The sequence below is a fragment of the Pelophylax lessonae genome, assembly GCF_965119305.1.
Source record: "Pelophylax lessonae genome assembly, chromosome: 5".
In the NCBI taxonomy this organism is placed as follows: Eukaryota; Metazoa; Chordata; class Amphibia; order Anura; family Ranidae; genus Pelophylax; species Pelophylax lessonae.
Window position 1 is genome coordinate 517,496,984 of NC_138772.1, and position 18,729 is coordinate 517,515,712.

Sequence of the window (18,729 nt, forward strand, 5' to 3'; positions counted from 1 at the left end):
TTTGAAATGTCTCCATGATAGAAGCCATGTTTGTTAAGTGGAATGTCCTTGAAGAATACAGGGCGAGGTCTCCTAAAAAATGGCCACCCCCTACACACAAAGGCTAACGTGCTGAAGACATATTGTATTCCAGGATATGTTTGGGGGGATCACGTGTCAGCAGTAGACCAATAGAAACAGAGGACGTTGTGAACTCGGCTCAGGAGCCTGGAGGAGAGGGGGGCAAGATGGCGGGGTACCTGACCCACCAGCAGAAGGTGCTGCGGCTGTATAAGAAGGCGGTGCGGCACTTGGAGTCCTGGGTGGTACACAGGTAATGGAGGAGGAGAGGGACCGGGGAGAGCGGACTGTGCGGGGAGGACACCCAATGACAGGAGGGGGAGGGGTGTGACTTGTAGTAAAGAGGACCTGTAGGTGACCGAACCAATCCCTGACATGAACCAGTGTACACTGACAGTGTCATATTTCAGAAAACTCCATCTCTTCTCAGTATAAAGCCCTCTCTGATCTCCAGTCACAGTGACTCTGTCTAGGCTGAGATGATGCCATCAGTCTGCTGCAGGCAGGAGGGAGCATTTCCTCAGTCCCCCCCCCCCCCTCCGCAGCAGGGGGGCTGATCTGTGTCCGCTATTGGTGAACACGGCCTGCAACAGGCAGCAGAATTCTAATCATTGTGTCATCTTAATGTAGATGGTGCCCTTGGGTGATACCAGAACAAAGATGGCGCCGCCGTCATCAGAGTAGTTCAGTGACACTGTACTACTCTAAAGTAGGGATGGGCCGATATGGTTTTTCCAGGGCTGATGCCGATATTTTGGTAACCATGTATCGGCCGATTATTCTGCACATTCAATCCCACATCCAATGCAGAGCGAGCGGTGCCCCCCCCCCCCATCAATGCAGAGCGAGCGGCTCCCCCCCCCCATCAATGCAGAGCGAGCGGCTCCCCCCCCCCCATCAATGCAGAGCGAGCGGTGCCCCCCCCATCAATGCAGAGCGAGCGGTGCCCCCCCCATCAATGCAGAGCGAGCGGTGCCCCCCCCATCAATGCAGAGCGAGCGGTGCTCCCCCCATCAATGCAGAGCGAGCGGTGCTCCCCCCATCAATGAATGCAGAGCGAGCGGTGCCTGCCCCCCCCCCATCAATGCAGAGTGAGCGGTGCCTGCCCCCCCCCCCATCAATGCAGAGTGAGCGGTGCCTGCCCCCCCCCCATCAATGCAGAGTGAGCGGTGCCTGCCCCCCCCCCATCAATGCAGAGTGAGCGGTGCCCCCCCCCCATCAATGCAGAGTGAGCGGTGCCTCCCCCCCCATCAATGCAGAGTGAGCGGTGCCTCCCCCCCCCATCAATGCAGAGTGAGCGGTGCCTCCCCCCCCCATCAATGCAGAGTGAGCGGTGCCTCCCCCCCCATCAATGCAGAGTGAGCGGTGCCTCCCCCCCCATCAATGCAGAGTGAGCGGTGCCCCCCCCCCATCAATGCAGAGTGAGCGGGGCCCCCCCCCCATCAATGCAGAGTGAGCGGTGCCCCCCCCCATCAATGCAGAGTGAGCGGTGCCCCCCCCCCCCCATCAATGCAGAGTGAGCGGTGCCCCCCCCCCCCATCAATGCAGAGTGAGCGGTGCCCCCCCCCCCCATCAATGCAGAGTGAGCGGTGCCCCCCCCCCCCCCCCATCAATGCAGAGTGAGCGGTGCCCCCCCCCCCATCAATGCAGAGTGAGCGGTGCCCCCCCCCCCCATCAATGCAGAGTGAGCGGTGCCCCCCCCCCATCAATGCAGAGTGAGCGGTGCCCCCCCCCCCATCAATGCAGAGTGAGCGGTGCCCCCCCCCCCATCAATGCAGAGTGAGCGGTGCCCCCCCCCCATCAATGCAGAGTGAGCGGTGCCCCCCCCCCATCAATGCAGAGTGAGCGGTGCCCCCCCCCCCCATCAATGCAGAGTGAGCGGTGCCTCCCCCCCATCAATGCAGAGTGAGCGGTGCCTCCCCCCCCATCAATGCAGAGTGAGCGGTGCCTCCCCCCCCATCAATGCAGAGTGAGCGGTGCCTCCCCCCCCATCAATGCAGAGTGAGCGGTGCCTCCCCCCCCATCAATGCAGAGTGAGCGGTGCCTCCCCCCCCATCAATGCAGAGTGAGCGGTGCCTCCCCCCCCATCAATGCAGAGTGAGCGGTGCCTCCCCCCCCATCAATGCAGAGTGAGCGGTGCCTCCCCCCCCATCAATGCAGAGTGAGCGGTGCCTCCCCCCCCATCAATGCAGAGTGAGCGGTGCCTCCCCCCCCATCAATGCAGAGTGAGCGGTGCCTCCCCCCCCATCAATGCAGAGTGAGCGGTGCCTCCCCCCCCATCAATGCAGAGTGAGCGGTGCCTCCCCCCCCATCAATGCAGAGTGAGCGGTGCCTCCCCCCCCATCAATGCAGAGTGAGCGGTGCCTCCCCCCCCATCAATGCAGAGTGAGCGGTGCCTCCCCCCCCATCAATGCAGAGTGAGCGGTGCCTCCCCCCCCATCAATGCAGAGTGAGCGGTGCCTCCCCCCCCATCAATGCAGAGTGAGCGGTGCCTCCCCCCCCATCAATGCAGAGTGAGCGGTGCCTCCCCCCCCATCAATGCAGAGTGAGCGGTGCCTCCCCCCCCATCAATGCAGAGTGAGCGGTGCCTCCCCCCCCATCAATGCAGAGTGAGCGGTGCCTCCCCCCCATCAATGCAGAGTGAGCGGTGCCTCCCCCCCATCAATGCAGAGTGAGCGGTGCCTCCCCCCCATCAATGCAGAGTGAGCGGTGCCTCCCCCCCATCAATGCAGAGTGAGCGGTGCCTCCCCCCCCATCAATGCAGAGTGAGCGGTGCCTCCCCCCCCATCAATGCAGAGTGAGCGGTGCCTCCCCCCCCATCAATGCAGAGTGAGCGGTGCCTCCCCCCCATCAATGCAGAGTGAGCGGTGCCTCCCCCCCCATCAATGCAGAGTGAGCGGTGCCTCCCCCCCCATCAATGCAGAGTGAGCGGTGCCTCCCCCCCATCAATGCAGAGTGAGCGGTGCCTCCCCCCATCAATGCAGAGTGAGCGGTACCTTCCCCCCCATCAATGCAGAGTGAGCGGTGCCTCCCCCCCATCAATGCAGAGTGAGCGGTGCCTCCCCCCCCATCAATGCAGAGTGAGCGGTGCCTCCCCCCCCATCAATGCAGAGTGAGCGGTGCCTCCCCCCCCATCAATGCAGAGTGAGCGGTGCCTCCCCCCCATCAATGCAGAGTGAGCGGTGCCTCCCCCCCATCAATGCAGAGTGAGCGGTGCCTCCCCCCCATCAATGCAGAGTGAGCGGTGCCTCCCCCCCATCAATGCAGAGTGAGCGGTGCCTCCCCCCCATCAATGCAGAGTGAGCGGTGCCTCCCCCCCATCAATGCAGAGTGAGCGGTGCCTCCCCCCCATCAATGCAGAGTGAGCGGTGCCTCCCCCCCATCAATGCAGAGTGAGCGGTGCCTCCCCCCCATCAATGCAGAGTGAGCGGTGCCTCCCCCCCATCAATGCAGAGTGAGCGGCGCCTCCCCCCCCCCCATCAATGCAGAGCGAGCGGCGCCTCCCCCCCCCCCCCCCATCAATGCAGAGCGAGCGGCGCCTCCCCCCCCCCCCCATCAATGCAGAGCGAGCGGCGCCTCCCCCCCCCCCCCCCATCAATGCAGAGCGAGCGGCGCCTCCCCCCCCCCCCCCATCAATGCAGAGCGAGCGGCGCCTCCCCCCCCCCCCCATCAATGCAGAGCGAGCGGCGCCTCCCCCCCCCCCCCATCAATGCAGAGCGAGCGGCGCCTCCCCCCCCCCCATCAATGCAGAGCGAGCGGCGCCTCCCCCCCCCCATCAATGCAGAGCGAGCGGCGCCTCCCCCCCCATCAATGCAGAGCGAGCGGTGCCCCCCCCCATCAATGCAGAGCGAGCGGTGCCCCCCCCCCCCATCAATGCAGAGCGAGCGGTGCCCCCCCCATCAATGCAGAGCGAGCGGTGCCCCCCCCCATCAATGCAGAGCGAGCGGTGCCCCCCGTCAATGCAGAGTGACCAGTGCATGGGGATTAGGGTGTCGCCTGATTATACAAAGAGCAGGGCTCTTCTGCTTACCTGGCGTGGGCGGCGGGCACTCTCATATGAAGTGACCGGCTCTCAATAGATGCGGTTCACACATCTCTGGGGTGGCCGCGGAGTGCACTGAACAAGGGTCCTGTGCTTCTGTGGCTCAGTTTCTGGTCTGAATTTGGGCAAATATTGGGTCCATATTGGCCCCCAAAACGGTGAACAGGGACGCACCGGACCCCCTGCTGCAAGCTGCTCCGCAATTAGTGTGAACCCAGCCTTAACCACTTGCCGACCACCGCAAGTACATATACTGCGGCGGTCAGCCCCTCACAGGCAAAGTGACGTACCGGTACGTCACTAGCCTGTGAGGCTCTGGGGAGGGAGCGCGTGCCGCCGGAGGCGCGGTCACGGCCCCCAAACCCCCAGCCCCCCCGCGCGTGTGAGCAGCTGACCTGATGTCCGCCGCTCACTCACGATTGTCCGTGACAGCGGGAGAAAGGCAGGCGGCTAATGTAAACAAGCCGCCTGTCATTCTCCCCTGTGTAGGAATAGTGATCATACGGTTCTACTATGTAGGACCGTTGATCACTGTTCCTACGCCTCAAGCCACAGCCAATCACAGTTAGAAACACGCCCCTAGGGACACACACAGCCCCTCCCTCTCAAATAAAGTTAATCCCTTCACTACCAGTGTCATTTTACAGTAACAGTGAATATTTATAGCACTGATTACTGCAGTAATGTCACTGGTAACCCCAAAAGTGTCAAAAATGTCAGTCAAGGGTCCGATCTGTCCACCGCAATGTCGCAGTCCCGCAAAAAAAATCGCAGATCGCCGCCATTATGCGTTAAAAAAAAAACAACAAAAATGACAAAAATCTTTCCCTTTGTTAGTAAACGCAATAACTTTTGCGCAAACCAATCAAAATACGCTTTTTGCAATTTTTTTTTTTTTGGGAATTTCATATAAAAAAATGTGAAAAATATTATTTTTGCAAAATTGACGCTCTTTTTTGTTTTGTTTATAGCGCATGATCAAAAAATCGCACAGGTGATCAAATACCACCAAAAGAAAGCTCTGTTTGTGGGAAATAAAGGACGTCAAATTAGTTTAGGTACAGCGTCGCACGACCGCGCAATTGTCCGTTAAAGTCACACAGTGCTGAATCGCAAAATACCCCCTGATCAGGAAGGGGGTAAAATCTTCCGGGGGCTTAAGTGGTTAATGTACTGTAAGCGGGCGACAAATGGTGACATGTTGGTTATCTATTAATTCGACACAACATTCATCTTTTATATTTTACCCCAAAAAAAATGGGTAACCTATTGCATTTGTGTGCCCTAAAATTAATTTCTTAATTCTTGTATATTTATTATTGAAAATTTGCACTTGAAAAACGGTTACACAATATGTATTCTGCTCCTTTGTTTTTGTTAAAAAAAAAAAAAAAAAAACCCAATTGGCATATATTGATTGGATGGCACAAAATTAAAAATGTATTTATTTAATTCTTTTATTTATTTGTTACTTATAATGGGGGTGATCAGTGACACAATTTTTTTTTCTTTAGATTTCTTTTTTTCCTGTTAGATTTATTAAAACCATATAATATGAGGTCAAATCTAAACACTTTCAATTTGTATGCAATTTGGCAGGCCCTTGCACTACATAGAAAAGGTAAATCTGAAGGAAATCTACCAACAAAAGTTGGATAGTGTGTATCCAACTTAACAAGCCTACAATCGGCAGATCGGACGTTGGCCAACAATCTGTGCGTGTGTACGGGGCTTCAATCTAAAGGAAATCTACCAACAAAAGTTGTATAGTGTGTATCCAGCCTTATAGCGTGACTGTGATATTGCTACAGACAAATCGAACACTTTTTGGGGACCAGTGACACTAATACATTTTCACTGTACTAATGACACTGGCCGGGAAGGGGTTATCAGTGGCAATCAAAGGGTTAACTGTGTTCCTAGCCAGTACTTTCTCACTGTGGGGGAGGTGCTTTTACAAGGGGAAGGCAAAGATCTGTGTTTCTGCTTTACAGGAACACAGGATCAATGCCTTCCCTATTGACAGAATGGTGACCTGCCTAGTTTACGCAGTTCTGCCGTTGTGTTGAACAATTGGCGCTTACCGGCGGCCATAGAATCCACATTACCTGCCGGTGGGCTTCTTCTGTGTGTGATCACATCGGGAGTGGGGCACACCCGGAAGTGTTAGATCAGGTACTAGGTACGTGATCTGGCGCAGAGTGGCCACTCTGGCGCAGTAGATGTATGATGGGCGGTGGTAAACCATACAGATCTCTTCCTGGTGTGTGAGTCTCCTGATCAGTGAGGCGATTCTGACTTTTAGTATTCTAATGTCGGGGAAATCCTTCAATTGTTTTTTTGCTTTCCTCATCACAGACCTGAATTCCGCTACCAGGCCTGTCTTCTGAGAGCTCGCTTCGAGGAGCATAAAGATGAGCAGGATATGGTGAAAGCCACCTTACAGCTGAAGGCTGGAGAGGAAGAATTCAACAATCGCCAGCACCCCATGCCATACATCTTCCCCGATGCCCCGGGAGGAACCTGTTATGAGAGATACGACTGCTGGAAGGTCAGCACACACATTACTGTGTGACAGGGTTTGCATTCTGGATATACCACTATATGCACATCCAACAGGGAGTTCTGATGTTGGGGCTAGAACTCTTAATTTACCGGTCTGGAAGCACTTCTATTACACCCTGGCACCATAGGGGGTTTTTAAGAGGAACTTTAGTTTGTCTTCAAGGGTAACTCCACTTTTGTGGGGGGAAAAAATGGCAAATAAAGAAAAAGATGTTTCCTGTTCTAAGGTGACAACCATTCAGCGACAGCATTGTCCTATTTTACTGCATTCCCACAAGCCACTAATCTCAGTGCACTGGCACACTATGCTATATTCAGTAAAATGGTAAAAGCCATAGCACAGTCATGCCATTTCCACTAGCACACATTTTTAAAACATGGTGGTGTGCTTCACAAATGTGCGTAGGGCTCCTGAAGCCAGCGGTGTAAAATTAAAGAGGAAGTAAACCCTCCTCTGACACTTGTACCTATAGGTAAGCCTTATCATAGGCTTACCTATAGGTACTGTAAATATCTCCTAAACATGCACCGTTTAGGAGATATTTACCTTACATGCAGCCAGTGACGTCACTGGCGCATGTGCTCTGAAGGAACGGCCGCTGGTGCCGTTCCTTCAGAGCCCCGTGCCGTGACTGTCGGCTCTCGCGCGCGTGCGCAGGAGTGACGTCACCGCGGCTCCGGCCAATCAGATGGCCGGATGCCGTGATCCCGTAAGACGGGCGACTGGACATGTCGCCTGTCATAGAGGTGAGTGAGCGGCACGGCGGGGGGGCTCGTTCTAAGGTAAGTATTGCATAATGAGCTAGTATGCGATGCATACTAGCTCATTATGGCTTTCTCTTGCAGGGTGGAAAAAAAAAAAAAAAATGCACGGGTTTACAACCTCTTTAAAATGAATAGTGGAGTAGGCTTTACCCCATTGCAGTATAACTAGGCTCTGTGAGAACTCCGCTTCTAAGTGTTCTGTAAGCGTTTGGTTTTTTTGATTTAATGTTGTCAATAGGGATTGACCGATTATCGACAAAGCCGGTATATTGGGGGCCAATATGCACTTTCCCCGATATATCGGAATCGGCCCCGGAGGTTACCGATATTACTGATATTTATTGAAAGTGCTGTACTGGCGTGATGCCTGCAGCTAGAGGCATCGCCCTGGTATCGGCGTCCATAGCCAACGGTCGGCTGTCTTGTAATGACAACCGATGCGACTGAGAAGCCACTAGGCTTTCATTACAAGGAGCGGGAGGGGACGTCCCCCCTCCCGCCGCCTTCTGTGGCTCGCCCGGGTCTCCCGTCCCACCAGAAAACCCGGGCAACCAGCCTGCACGGCACTGAAGACCCTATCAAAGCCGCATTCAGCTCTGATCGTGTCTCCATGTAAAAACCCGGAAGGGATGTCATGACATCACTTCCGGGTACTCGGCACCAAATTAAAAAAAAATTACAGCCTTCAAAACAGCCAAACTTGGCGTTTTGAATGCTTTCAAGTGCAGAGGAGGGGTGTGGGATCTTTAGACGTACCCCCCCCCCCTCCTTCCGGGTCTCCTGTCCCACCGAGAGACCCGGGTAACCATCCTGCACGGCCGCCAAAGACCCGATCAAAGCCGCATTCAGCTCTGATTGGGTCTCCATGTAAAAACCCGGATGTCATGACATTGCTTCCAGGTACTTGGTGCAAAATTAAAAAAGATTACAGCAGTTAAAACAGCCAAACTTGGCGTTTTGAATGCTTTTAAGTACAGAGAAGGGGTTTTGGGGTCTTTTAGACCTCCCAGATCCCTCCACAACCGTACCTGTCAAAAAATAAAAATAAATAATAATTTTTTTTTTTTAATGTACGAAAATATCAGCCGATACTAATATACATTGGCCAAAGTATCTGTATCGGCAATAAAAAAAACGATATCGGTTGATCACTAGTTGTCAACATATGTCCTTTTTTTGTGACGGTATATAATATTGTTTTTCATTTTAATCTAACTTGTGTTGTGCAGGTTCCAGAGTGGGCCTTGGACTATTGGCACCCATCAGAGAAGGCCATGTACCCAGATTATTTTGCAAAGAGAGAGCAATGGAAGAAACTTCGGGAGGAAAGTTGGGACCGTGAGGTCAGTGTCTGAGTGTCACCATGAGCCCAAACCCTGTGAACGTAATCACTACTTGGTGTTCAAAACACACAAATTGTCAGGACGTATTTGTTGCCTTTGGTCATAATGCCAGCCATATGCCAGGCAGTTCAGCCAGCTTTCCATTGTAAAAATAACTGAACAGATTTCTACAACCAACCAATGTCCCTGCCTTAAAGCCAGGCTGTCAGGAACCAATCACATAGGGGGTTGATGTACTAAAACTGGAGAATGCAAAATTTGGAGAAGCTGTGCATGGTAGTAAATCAGCTTCTACTTTCAGCTTGTTAAATTAAGCTTTGACAATAAAACTTGGAAGCTGATTGGTTTCTAATGCAGAGCTGCACCGAATCTTGCTCTCTCCAGTTTTAGTAAATCAACCCTCTATAGTTACTAGTCATGTGATCACCAAAAGATCATAGTGATCCCATGATTTTTACAAAAAAAAGCTAGCCCCCCCGGCTTTTGTACTGGCGTTGTGTCTCTGACAGAAGCAGTTGGCAGGCTTCAGCTCTTAACCACTTTACCACCGGAGGATTTTGCTGTCTTCCGTCCAGGCCACTTTTTGCGATTCGGCGCTGTGCGACTTCAACTGACAATTGCGCGGTCGTGCGACGCCGTACCCAAACGAAATTTACGTCCTTTTTTTCCCACAAACAGAGCTTTCTTTTGGTGGTATTTGATCACCTGTGCGATTTTTACTTCTTGCGCTATAAACAAAAAAAGAGCGTTTATTTTGAAAAAATAACAATATTTTTAACATTTTTTTTTATATGAAATTCCCCCCAAAAAAGATGTAAAAACCAATTTTTTTAAAAATTTTTGGCCAATTTGTTTTATGCTACATATGTTTGGTAAAAAAAATCGCAATAAGCGTATTTTGATTGGTTTGCGCAAAAGTTATTGCGTTTACTAACAAAGGGAAAGATTTCTGTCATTTTTGGTGTTTTTTTTTTAACGCGTAATGGCGACTATCTGCGATTTTTTTTTTTTTTTTTGCGGGACTGCGACATTGCGGCGGACAGATCGGACCCTTGACTGACATTTTTGACACTTTTGGGGGTACCAGTGACATTACTGCAGTAATCAGTGCTATAAATATGCACTGTTACTGTAAAAATGACACTGGCAGGGAAGGGGTTAATTTTATTGGAGAGGGAGGGGTTAATGCATGCCTGGTGCTTACTGACGTGTAGGGGGGGGGAGGAGGTGACTGTGTGAGTCATGGACAGATCGGATGTCCAGCTATGCTGAACAGTCCGATCTGTCACTCCCTGTCACTATGGAGATCCGCCCGCTGTGTTTACACACAGCGGGCGGATCTCCAGACTCGATCCCCGACGATCGGGTAAGAGCAGCGGCGATCGCCGCTGCTCCTCCCCTGGCCCGACTCCCGCTGTGAATGAAAACAGCGGGAGCGAGCCTCCGGCGGTGCGCAAGCGCCGCCCAGAAGGGGGAGTGTCTAACGACGTTAATACTACGTCGCTGGACGATAACGAACCACTCTGCCGCAGTAGTATTACTGTGAGCGGTTCTAAAGTGGTTAAACATTTAAAGTAGCATTAAACCCACAGAGTTTCTTTAGCTTATCACATGGAGCACAAAAATATAAACACTCTCCAGTAAACTATTTGTTAAAATTATTTTCCGTTTTCAACCTTAAATCCTGCTGGTTCCTACTCTCTCAGTGCTGCTTCCCTGAACTTCCAGGTCTTAACAGGAAAGAGTTAACAGTGGACAGCGCAGTCTTAAGTCAGTCTGTTTTGCTTGGCTAAATTTGGCCTGGTCTCCTAGGCATCAACAACCCCCTGGTCATAAAAGGGGAAACGCGCTGCCAGCTGGCTCTCAAGTAACACTAAAGCTTTCTGAAAGTGTGTGTGTGTGTATGTATGTATGTGTGTGTGTATATATGTATATATATATATATATATATATATATATATATATATATATATATATATATATATATATATATATATATATATATATATATATATATATATATATATATATATATATATAATATGGTGTGTGTATATATTAGAGAGAGAGAGAGATATACTCAGCCTTGTGTATATAAATTCTTATCGCCTACTATTTACACCCCATGGAGTGTGGAGAATAGGGCGCTCTGAATGACAAGGAGACTGACAAACAGTACATGACTGCCTCTTGATATGTGATTAATGCACCACAGCAGCACTTCAGAAGAGGGAAGCACACTCTATAGGTAAAACAAAGCAGAGAAGAAGGTGCTTCTAAGTGCAATAATAAAACACTTTAATGACTAGGAAGGGTTAAAAACACTTACAGGATGAAAGTAAAAAAAACAGGCATAGCAATGAATCCATAACGCCCAGCGGGATGCCACCTGGGAGTAAAGACAGCGGCATATGGAAGTTTCAGCCGACCAGCTGGTGGGAAACACTGTGTCTCTGATCCAGGAAGGAGAGCTGTGCTGTCAGGAACAGCATAGGATCCAGGCAACTAGAAGTGACGCCAGAGTGGGTGGGACATGTTTCAGAGCATGCCCAGTCTCTCCTGCTCTGAAACATGTCCCGCCCACTCTGATCTAATTCCCAGTTGTCTGGATTCCATGATGGCCGTGACAGCACAGCTCTACATCTTGGATCAGAGACACAGCATTTTCTCACCGCTGGTCGGCTGGAGCTTTCACATGCAGCGGTCTTTACTTCCAGGAGGCATCCCACTGGGCGTTATGGATTCCATTGATACGCCTGTTTTTTTTTTTTTTTACTTCCATCTCTTAAGTGTCCTTGTCAGTAAAGTGTTTTATTAGTCACAAAAGATGGGAACATCTAATCTCGGCCCCCTATAGATGAAACCTACCACGGCGCCTCGGCAAACAAACACAGAAGCAGGGTAAATGACACTCTGATCTAGAATTCAATATTAAAATGCACTGATGCTAGCCAGCATTAAAAATGCTTAAGATATATAAAATAGTCCAAATCCCAGGGATGAGAAAGACATGTGGCGCATAAATAACCCCGTGTTGGGTGAGGTATAACAAGTGGGAAATCAACAGTTCAAGAAAGTTCATATCATAAAATCCAATCCGGGAAACACTTGATGAAAACTGCCGTCCACCACACCGCGTGAGAAAGTGTCACCACTTCCTTAAAGTCATAAACTTACCAGAACTCTGGCAATATAGCGCGTATCCAGCACACCAGTTCAGGGGCTGTATAATTAATTTCCCAGGGTCAGCAGCAGCTCAATATGAATCCATGAATAAAACAAAATTGGAAAAAGCCATAGCGTAATAATGTAACCACAAGGCTTTATTATTCAAATTCCACTCACATGTTCCAATAAAACAGAAAGCGATTAATCAACCCCTCAATGTCCGATGACAAATCCAGGTAGCGCAGAACCACCCCCGAAAGCAGTCTCCAAAACACCGCTCGTCTCTCCAGGGACCGTAACGTCACTTCTGTTAGGCGTCTAGCGTGTATAAACAAATCTCATTGCCATGCAGCTATGTCCCAATGTGTTTCGTCATTACGACTTAGTCTTGGGAATCTCAAGACTAAAGGCCTGTACACACGATAAGAAAATCTGTAGGGAAAATTTGTCCGACGACCGATCTGCCGATTTTCGGATTGTTAGTATGGTGCTTTTGACAGCGCAAAAGTTATCGCGTTTACTAACAGAGAGATTTTTGTCCTTTTTTTTTTTTTTTTTTTTTTGCGGTACTGCGACATTGCGGCGGTCAGATCGGACCCTTGACTGACATTTTTGACACTTTTGGAGTTACCAGTGACATTACTACAGTAATCAGTGCTATACATATGCACTGTTACTGTAATCATGACACTGGCAGTGAAGGAATTACCTGTATTGGAGAGGAGGGGTTAAGTGTGTCCTAGGGGCTTGTTTTTAACTGTGATTGGCTGTGGCTACTAGTGTAAGAACAGAGATTAGCGGTCCTACATAGTAGAACCGTCTGATCTCCATTCTTACACAGGGGAGAATGACAGGTGGCTTTGTTTACATTAGCCGCCTACATAATAAACAGGCAAAAAATTTGGGGGAGCATACCCATGTATTTCTAAAGCTGCTGCAGCTATGAACCAAAAGACATGTATATTAAAAAAGAATAGCGCGCAAATGCAAAAGAAATAACTACCAAATCTGAAGACAATCCATAAATAAAAATGGGGGTTTGGTCCCACCATATGGCCATATCGTGCTCAAGCCCACTACTGCGTCAAAGTACCCCATTATCAGTGGGTCCTACACTATCCATGAAAAAGAGATGAATCCAGCCTAACCCTTGGAGATAATACTCCTTGCTGGGAAGGATGTGCAAATGCACTACAGGGGACTCCTCCTATATCCACTAGATGGTGGACACTGATTGAGTACAGGTGTGTGTGGGGGGGTGGGGAGGGTTGCTCAACCTCGATAGTCTGGTCAGACCGAATACATAATAAACAGGCAAAAAATTTGGGGGAGCATACCCATGTATTTCTAAAATTATTAGATAATATTTAGAAATACATGGGTATGCTCCCCCAAATTTTTTGCCTGTTTATTATGTATTCGGTCTGACCAGACTATCGAGGTTGAGCAACCCTCCCCACCCCCCCACACACACCTGTACTCAATCAGTGTCCACCATCTAGTGGATATAGTAGGAGTCCCCTGTAGTGCATTTGCACATCCTTCCCAGCAAGGAGTATTATCTCCAAGGGTTAGGCTGGATTCATCTCTTTTTCATGGATAGTGTAGGACCCACTGATAATGGGGTACTTTGACGCAGTAGTGGGCTTGAGCACGATATGGCCATATGGTGGGACCAAACCCCCATTTTTATTTATGGATTGTCTTCAGATTTGGTAGTTATTTCTTTTGCATTTGCGCGCTATTCTTTTTTAATATACATTAGCCGCCTGCCTTTCTCCCGGTGTAACGGATGATCGCGAGTGCCCGGCGGACATTGGGTCCGCCAGGCACACGCGCGGGGGGGGGGGGTCCATGACCGCGCCTGCAGCGGCACGCGCTCGCTCCCTACAGCCTCACAGGCTAGCGACGTAGTACTACTGTGAGGGGCTGACCGCTGCAGTAAATAGTCATGCGGCGGTCGGCAAGCGGTTAAGGGAGTGGTGGCACTTACTCACGCGGTGTGGTGGACGGCAGTTTTCATCAAGTGTTTTCCCGGATTTGATTTTATTTACATATCTTTCTCATCCTTGGGAGCTGGGAGTATTTTATATAAAGTTTGTTAAAGACCGTGCAATGTACAGAGCGCACCCAGAGAGGAATGTGTGTTTGTTTTTTTTTTTTTCGTTTTTTTTTTCCTCTCAACAAATATGGAGTTAGGCTTTAAGTCCTAATGTTGTATTATGCGGTGCATACTAGAACATTATCACAGACTGCCTACAGACGGGACCCTCCAACGCATGTGTGGCTCAGATCACATTACCTGCTGACAGGCAGGGGGGACAGTTATGACCTCTAGGGTCTCTTCTGCTATAAAAAGCATGCCTGTCAACGGATTTTGTCATTACTGACTTTAACCTTAGATGTTTTATAATGCCGTATCTGACAGCCGTGGTAACATCCGATGCAGGGACTGACTGCTAGTTCAACTGTTTTAAATAGTATCCAGAGCATGGAGCGTCATTCTATTGAGTTTCTGAATACAGGTGGTGGTCAGGAAGGGATTAAAGTAACATTCCCTGTAACCTTAAAATAGTTGTAAACCTCAGACATGAAATATGAACAAAGCATATCCCTCTATAGCAGGGATTCCCAAAATACGGCCCTCCAGCTGTTGCAGAACTACACATCCCATGAGGCATTGTAAAACTCTGACAGTCACATACATGACTAGGCATGATGGGAATTGTAGTTCCTGAACAACTGGAGGGCCATAGTTTGGGAATCCCTGCTCTATAGTGTGTATTTGTCTCAATCCAGAGCACCAAGTGTCATTTCTTTCTGCTGCTTTGTTCCTCTGCTATCAGCATGAATCACATCTGACCAGTTTTCCTGACATCAAGAAAAAAAAAAGGTGACCGGAGCAAACAGCCTGTGATTGAGAGCCTCAGTGCTGTTCCTGTGTGCTGCATTAAGGGGGTGTGTCTCTTCCCACCAATCAGCTATCAGAGCTCTCCTCACTGAGCTCTGCAGTGTAGTTGCAGCTCACCCCTCTCCTGTTTCCTAAAAGCTCAGACAAGCTTTATAAATTCTGCTCTTTGAATGGATGTAAGGAAGAGAAGACTGCAGATAAACGGCTACAACTTGGGCTGCATTCACATGTCAGCGTATTGATCGCGGGCAGAATCACCGCGATTCCGCCCGCGATCCGGAAATCATTGCAAATCGCGGGATGCCTGTGCGTTGCCCGTCATTTGCAATGGCACCCCAAACGCTGTGCGATGTTGCCGCGATTTCTGCCTGCCGAATCGCGGTAACATCGCGCAAAAAAAACCGCGGGACGCATTACACCCAAAAAAGTACAAGAGCTTCTTTGGAGCGTAATTCGTCCCGCAATTTTTTTTGCGCGATGTTACCGCGATTCGGCAGGCGGAAATCGCGGCAACATCGCACAGCGTTTGGGGTGCCATTGCAAATGACGGGCAACGCACAGGCATCCCGCGATTTGCAATGATTTCCGGATCGCGGGCGGAATCGCTGTGATTCTGCCCGCGATCAATACGCTCACATGTGAATGCAGCCTTATGTTGGAGGATTCTTGCGTCTCAAATTTTCCCTCCACCTGGGGTAGCGCCCTGGATTAAGCCATGTGTTATTAATCGGAGTATATCGTTTTGTCTTCCCTCAGGTTCAGCAGCTGTTGGAGGAGACCCCACCTGAAGGACCGCGCACGGAAGCTCTGCCGCCAGCCCGTAAAGAGGGCGATCTTCCTCCATTCTGGTGGGAGTATGTGACCCGAGCTCGCGCGAAACCTATTTAAAGAGCCAGCTGGACGTCGTATCTGCCTGACACCAGGGATGTGATAAACGTTTGTCAGCTCTAAACATTGAAATCGCTCTATTTTTTGCAGCATGTAATTTATAATTCAACTCCACTTTATTCACCAATATCCATTAAACAACTTCAATCCTAAGGAAATATCCTTCCAATTACTGAGTATTGGGCTTTTATTAAAACATGCACGATCGATATTACAGATGCATGAACAAAACACGTAATGGGTGCTGACATGAAGACACAAAAACATTTCCTGTTGCTGCAAAATAGCAGTTTGCTGAATGAGAGTGAAAATCTGTAGGTAGGTGTGACCCATACAGAAGACTTCTGATTTCTAGGGAGTGAATGTGCAAAGCGGGGAATCTCATTTACTGGTGAATCTTTCACTGTATTTATAAAATGCGTTCATCAGGAAGATTCATTGGCTCCGGTGTAAGGCAAATATGAGCATCGTTCTTTTATGTTAACCACTTCTGGACCGGAAGGATTTGCCCCCTTAATGTCCAGGCCATTTTTTGTGATTCGGCACTGAGTTACTTTAATGGAAAAATTGCGCGGTCGTGCGACGCTGTACATAATTAAAATCGGTCTCCCCCCCCCCCCCCCCCCCCCCCCCACAAATAGAGCTTTCTTTTGGTGGTATTTGATCACCTGTGTGCTTTTTTTTTTTTTTTTTTTTTTTTTTTTTTTTTTTTTGCGCTTTAAACAAAAAGAGCGACAATTCTGAAAAAAAAAAAACGTTATTCACATTCTGCTATATAACATTCTCCCCCCCCCCCCCCCCCCCAAAAAAAAAAATTAAAAATCAAAATTTTCCATCCTTTTAGGCCAATTTGTATTTTGGTTAAAAAAAAATCCCAATAAGCGTATTTTGATTTGTTTGCGCAAAAGTTATCACGTCTACAAACTAGGGGAAAGATTTATGTCATTTTTCTATTTATTTATTTATTTTTTATTAGTAATGGCGGCAATCTGCGATTTTTAGCGGGGTTGCGGTGGACAGATCGGACACCTGACCGTTTTGACACTTTTTGGGCGGACCAGTGACATTACTACAGTAATCAGTGCTAAAAATATGCACTGTTATAAGTAATTATGGTAGAGAAGGGGTTAACCTAGGGGTGATCAAAGGGTTAAATGTAAGCCTAGGGGGTGTTTTCTAACTGTGGGGGATGGGCTTGTGAAATGACCACCTCTGATCCTATATAGAAGACTAGAACTAAAACTAGAGGAAAGGCGGTTTAACCTTAAAGTGCGTAGGGGGTTCTTTACTGTCAGAGCAGTAAGGATGTGGAATTCTCTTCCACAAGCAGTGGTATCAGCAGGGAGCATCGATAGTTTCAAAAAACTATTAGATGGGCACCTCAAAGACCACAACATACAGGGGTATTCAATGTACGGTTAAAAGCAAACACACATCATAGGTTGAACTGGATGGACTGATGTCTTTTTTCAACCTCACTAACTATGTAACAGGAGCTGTGTGATCATTGCAGAGAGAAGAACGATCGGCTGTGTTTGTCCTTCTCTCTCAGCGGGGAACGATCGCAGGTGCCTGGCAGCAATCACGGCCGCCGGCCCTGTGCATTGGCACCCCCGCTCAACAACCCCGGCCCCCAAGACCCCACGCACTTGTATGTTATCTTGTGAGACATTCTGCAGGGGTCTGCGTTTTCTTTCATTGCCCAGTCACAGGCCATAAGAGGGACACCAGACCTGTGAACGTTACTGAACTGCAGCAGCAGTAAAAGCTCTGGTCTCTTTCCCCGACAGGGTCGTGCTGTGTGGCGCAGCTTTATAGATTTCACAGCTGGATGGACAGAAATACAAACCTAAAACGGCCTTCATATGTATTTCATCCGTGTAGTTAACGGTTTTACCTTTTTATTAAAGTGGATCTTCACTCTCCCAGTGAACATCGATATATTTTAGATCCTCCTGTTGCTAGCATTAGTAAATAGATAGGAAAGTATATCATATTTACTTGTAAAAAAAAAAAAAAAAAAAGGTTTAATACATTTCTTCAGTTACTTCCTGGTTTCTTGCCTAGGCAAATTTATTTCATACATCCCAGGAGTCTTTAGAGGAGGAGGAGGGGGGGGGGGGGGGTTCTCAGTTAAGCATACAATCAAGCCTGCATGCCTGAGCTGAGGGCAGATGGATCCCAGGAAGTAAATGCTACATGAATCATTTTGGTCCTACTCAAGATGGCCATGACCAGAAATGCTAGGGGGGGGGGGGGGTTTTCAAAGTTATTTCTCAACAAATTAATGCATGAAGACATGGATGGATGAGGGGGGGGGGGGTGTTGCTTCAAAGATTAATGAATTAAATAGTTTTGGGTTTGTGCTCAGATACAGTGAAGATTCTCTTTTAAAAATTATATTTGACCTGGTAAGGCCTCTTGGATATAGATGTAATAATTGACTGATGTTTTATGCAGGATTTTACTAACAGAGAAATTAAAAGCCTTACAGGCGTGTAAACATACGCATGCATAAAAGATCCTTTATGGTCTCCCCAGTCCAGTCAGCGAGCCTCTGGTCTGCAGCACCACCATTCTGATGGTGCGGTGGTCTGCCTGGAGTGGTTGCCCACCTGGTTTCCGTGGTGTGGTAAATAGTGTCGTTCCCCCCCCCCCCCCCCCCCCCCCGGTGGTCTTTTGGGGTGGACATGGACAGGGTGATCCTCTGTCTAGACTCAATTTCATTGGGGGCCGCATCAGTATTATGTTTGCCCTCAAAGGGCCGGTTAGATCTGTAGGATTAGATGTCCAGAGCACCCCACGCACCCTTACGTGAGCTGTCATGAGCCCCCCCACCATAAGAAGTCAAGAGTCACCCACCATTCCTTACATTGCAATGCACCCCTCTTACCTTGTGCTGCTGCCAGGAAAAAGATGCGGGTGGATCTGGGAAGAAGTGCAGGGTCTGGAGGAGAACCAGAGGAGGGCTGGAGTCAGCTTCCAGA

General features: G+C 49.0%; 1 protein-coding gene across 1 annotated transcript; it reads left to right on the top strand.

Moving 5' to 3' along the window:
- Positions 1-154: 154 nt before the first annotated feature.
- Positions 155-15,900, top strand: NDUFB9 (NADH:ubiquinone oxidoreductase subunit B9). The gene is made up of 4 exons (XM_082259632.1): positions 155-313; positions 6,461-6,653; positions 8,662-8,775; positions 15,611-15,900. The coding sequence occupies exons 1-4, from the start codon at positions 228-230 to the stop codon at positions 15,740-15,742; spliced, it is 525 nt and encodes a 174-aa protein (XP_082115758.1). The 5' UTR covers positions 155-227; the 3' UTR covers positions 15,743-15,900.
- The last annotated feature ends 2,829 nt before the right edge of the window (positions 15,901-18,729 follow it).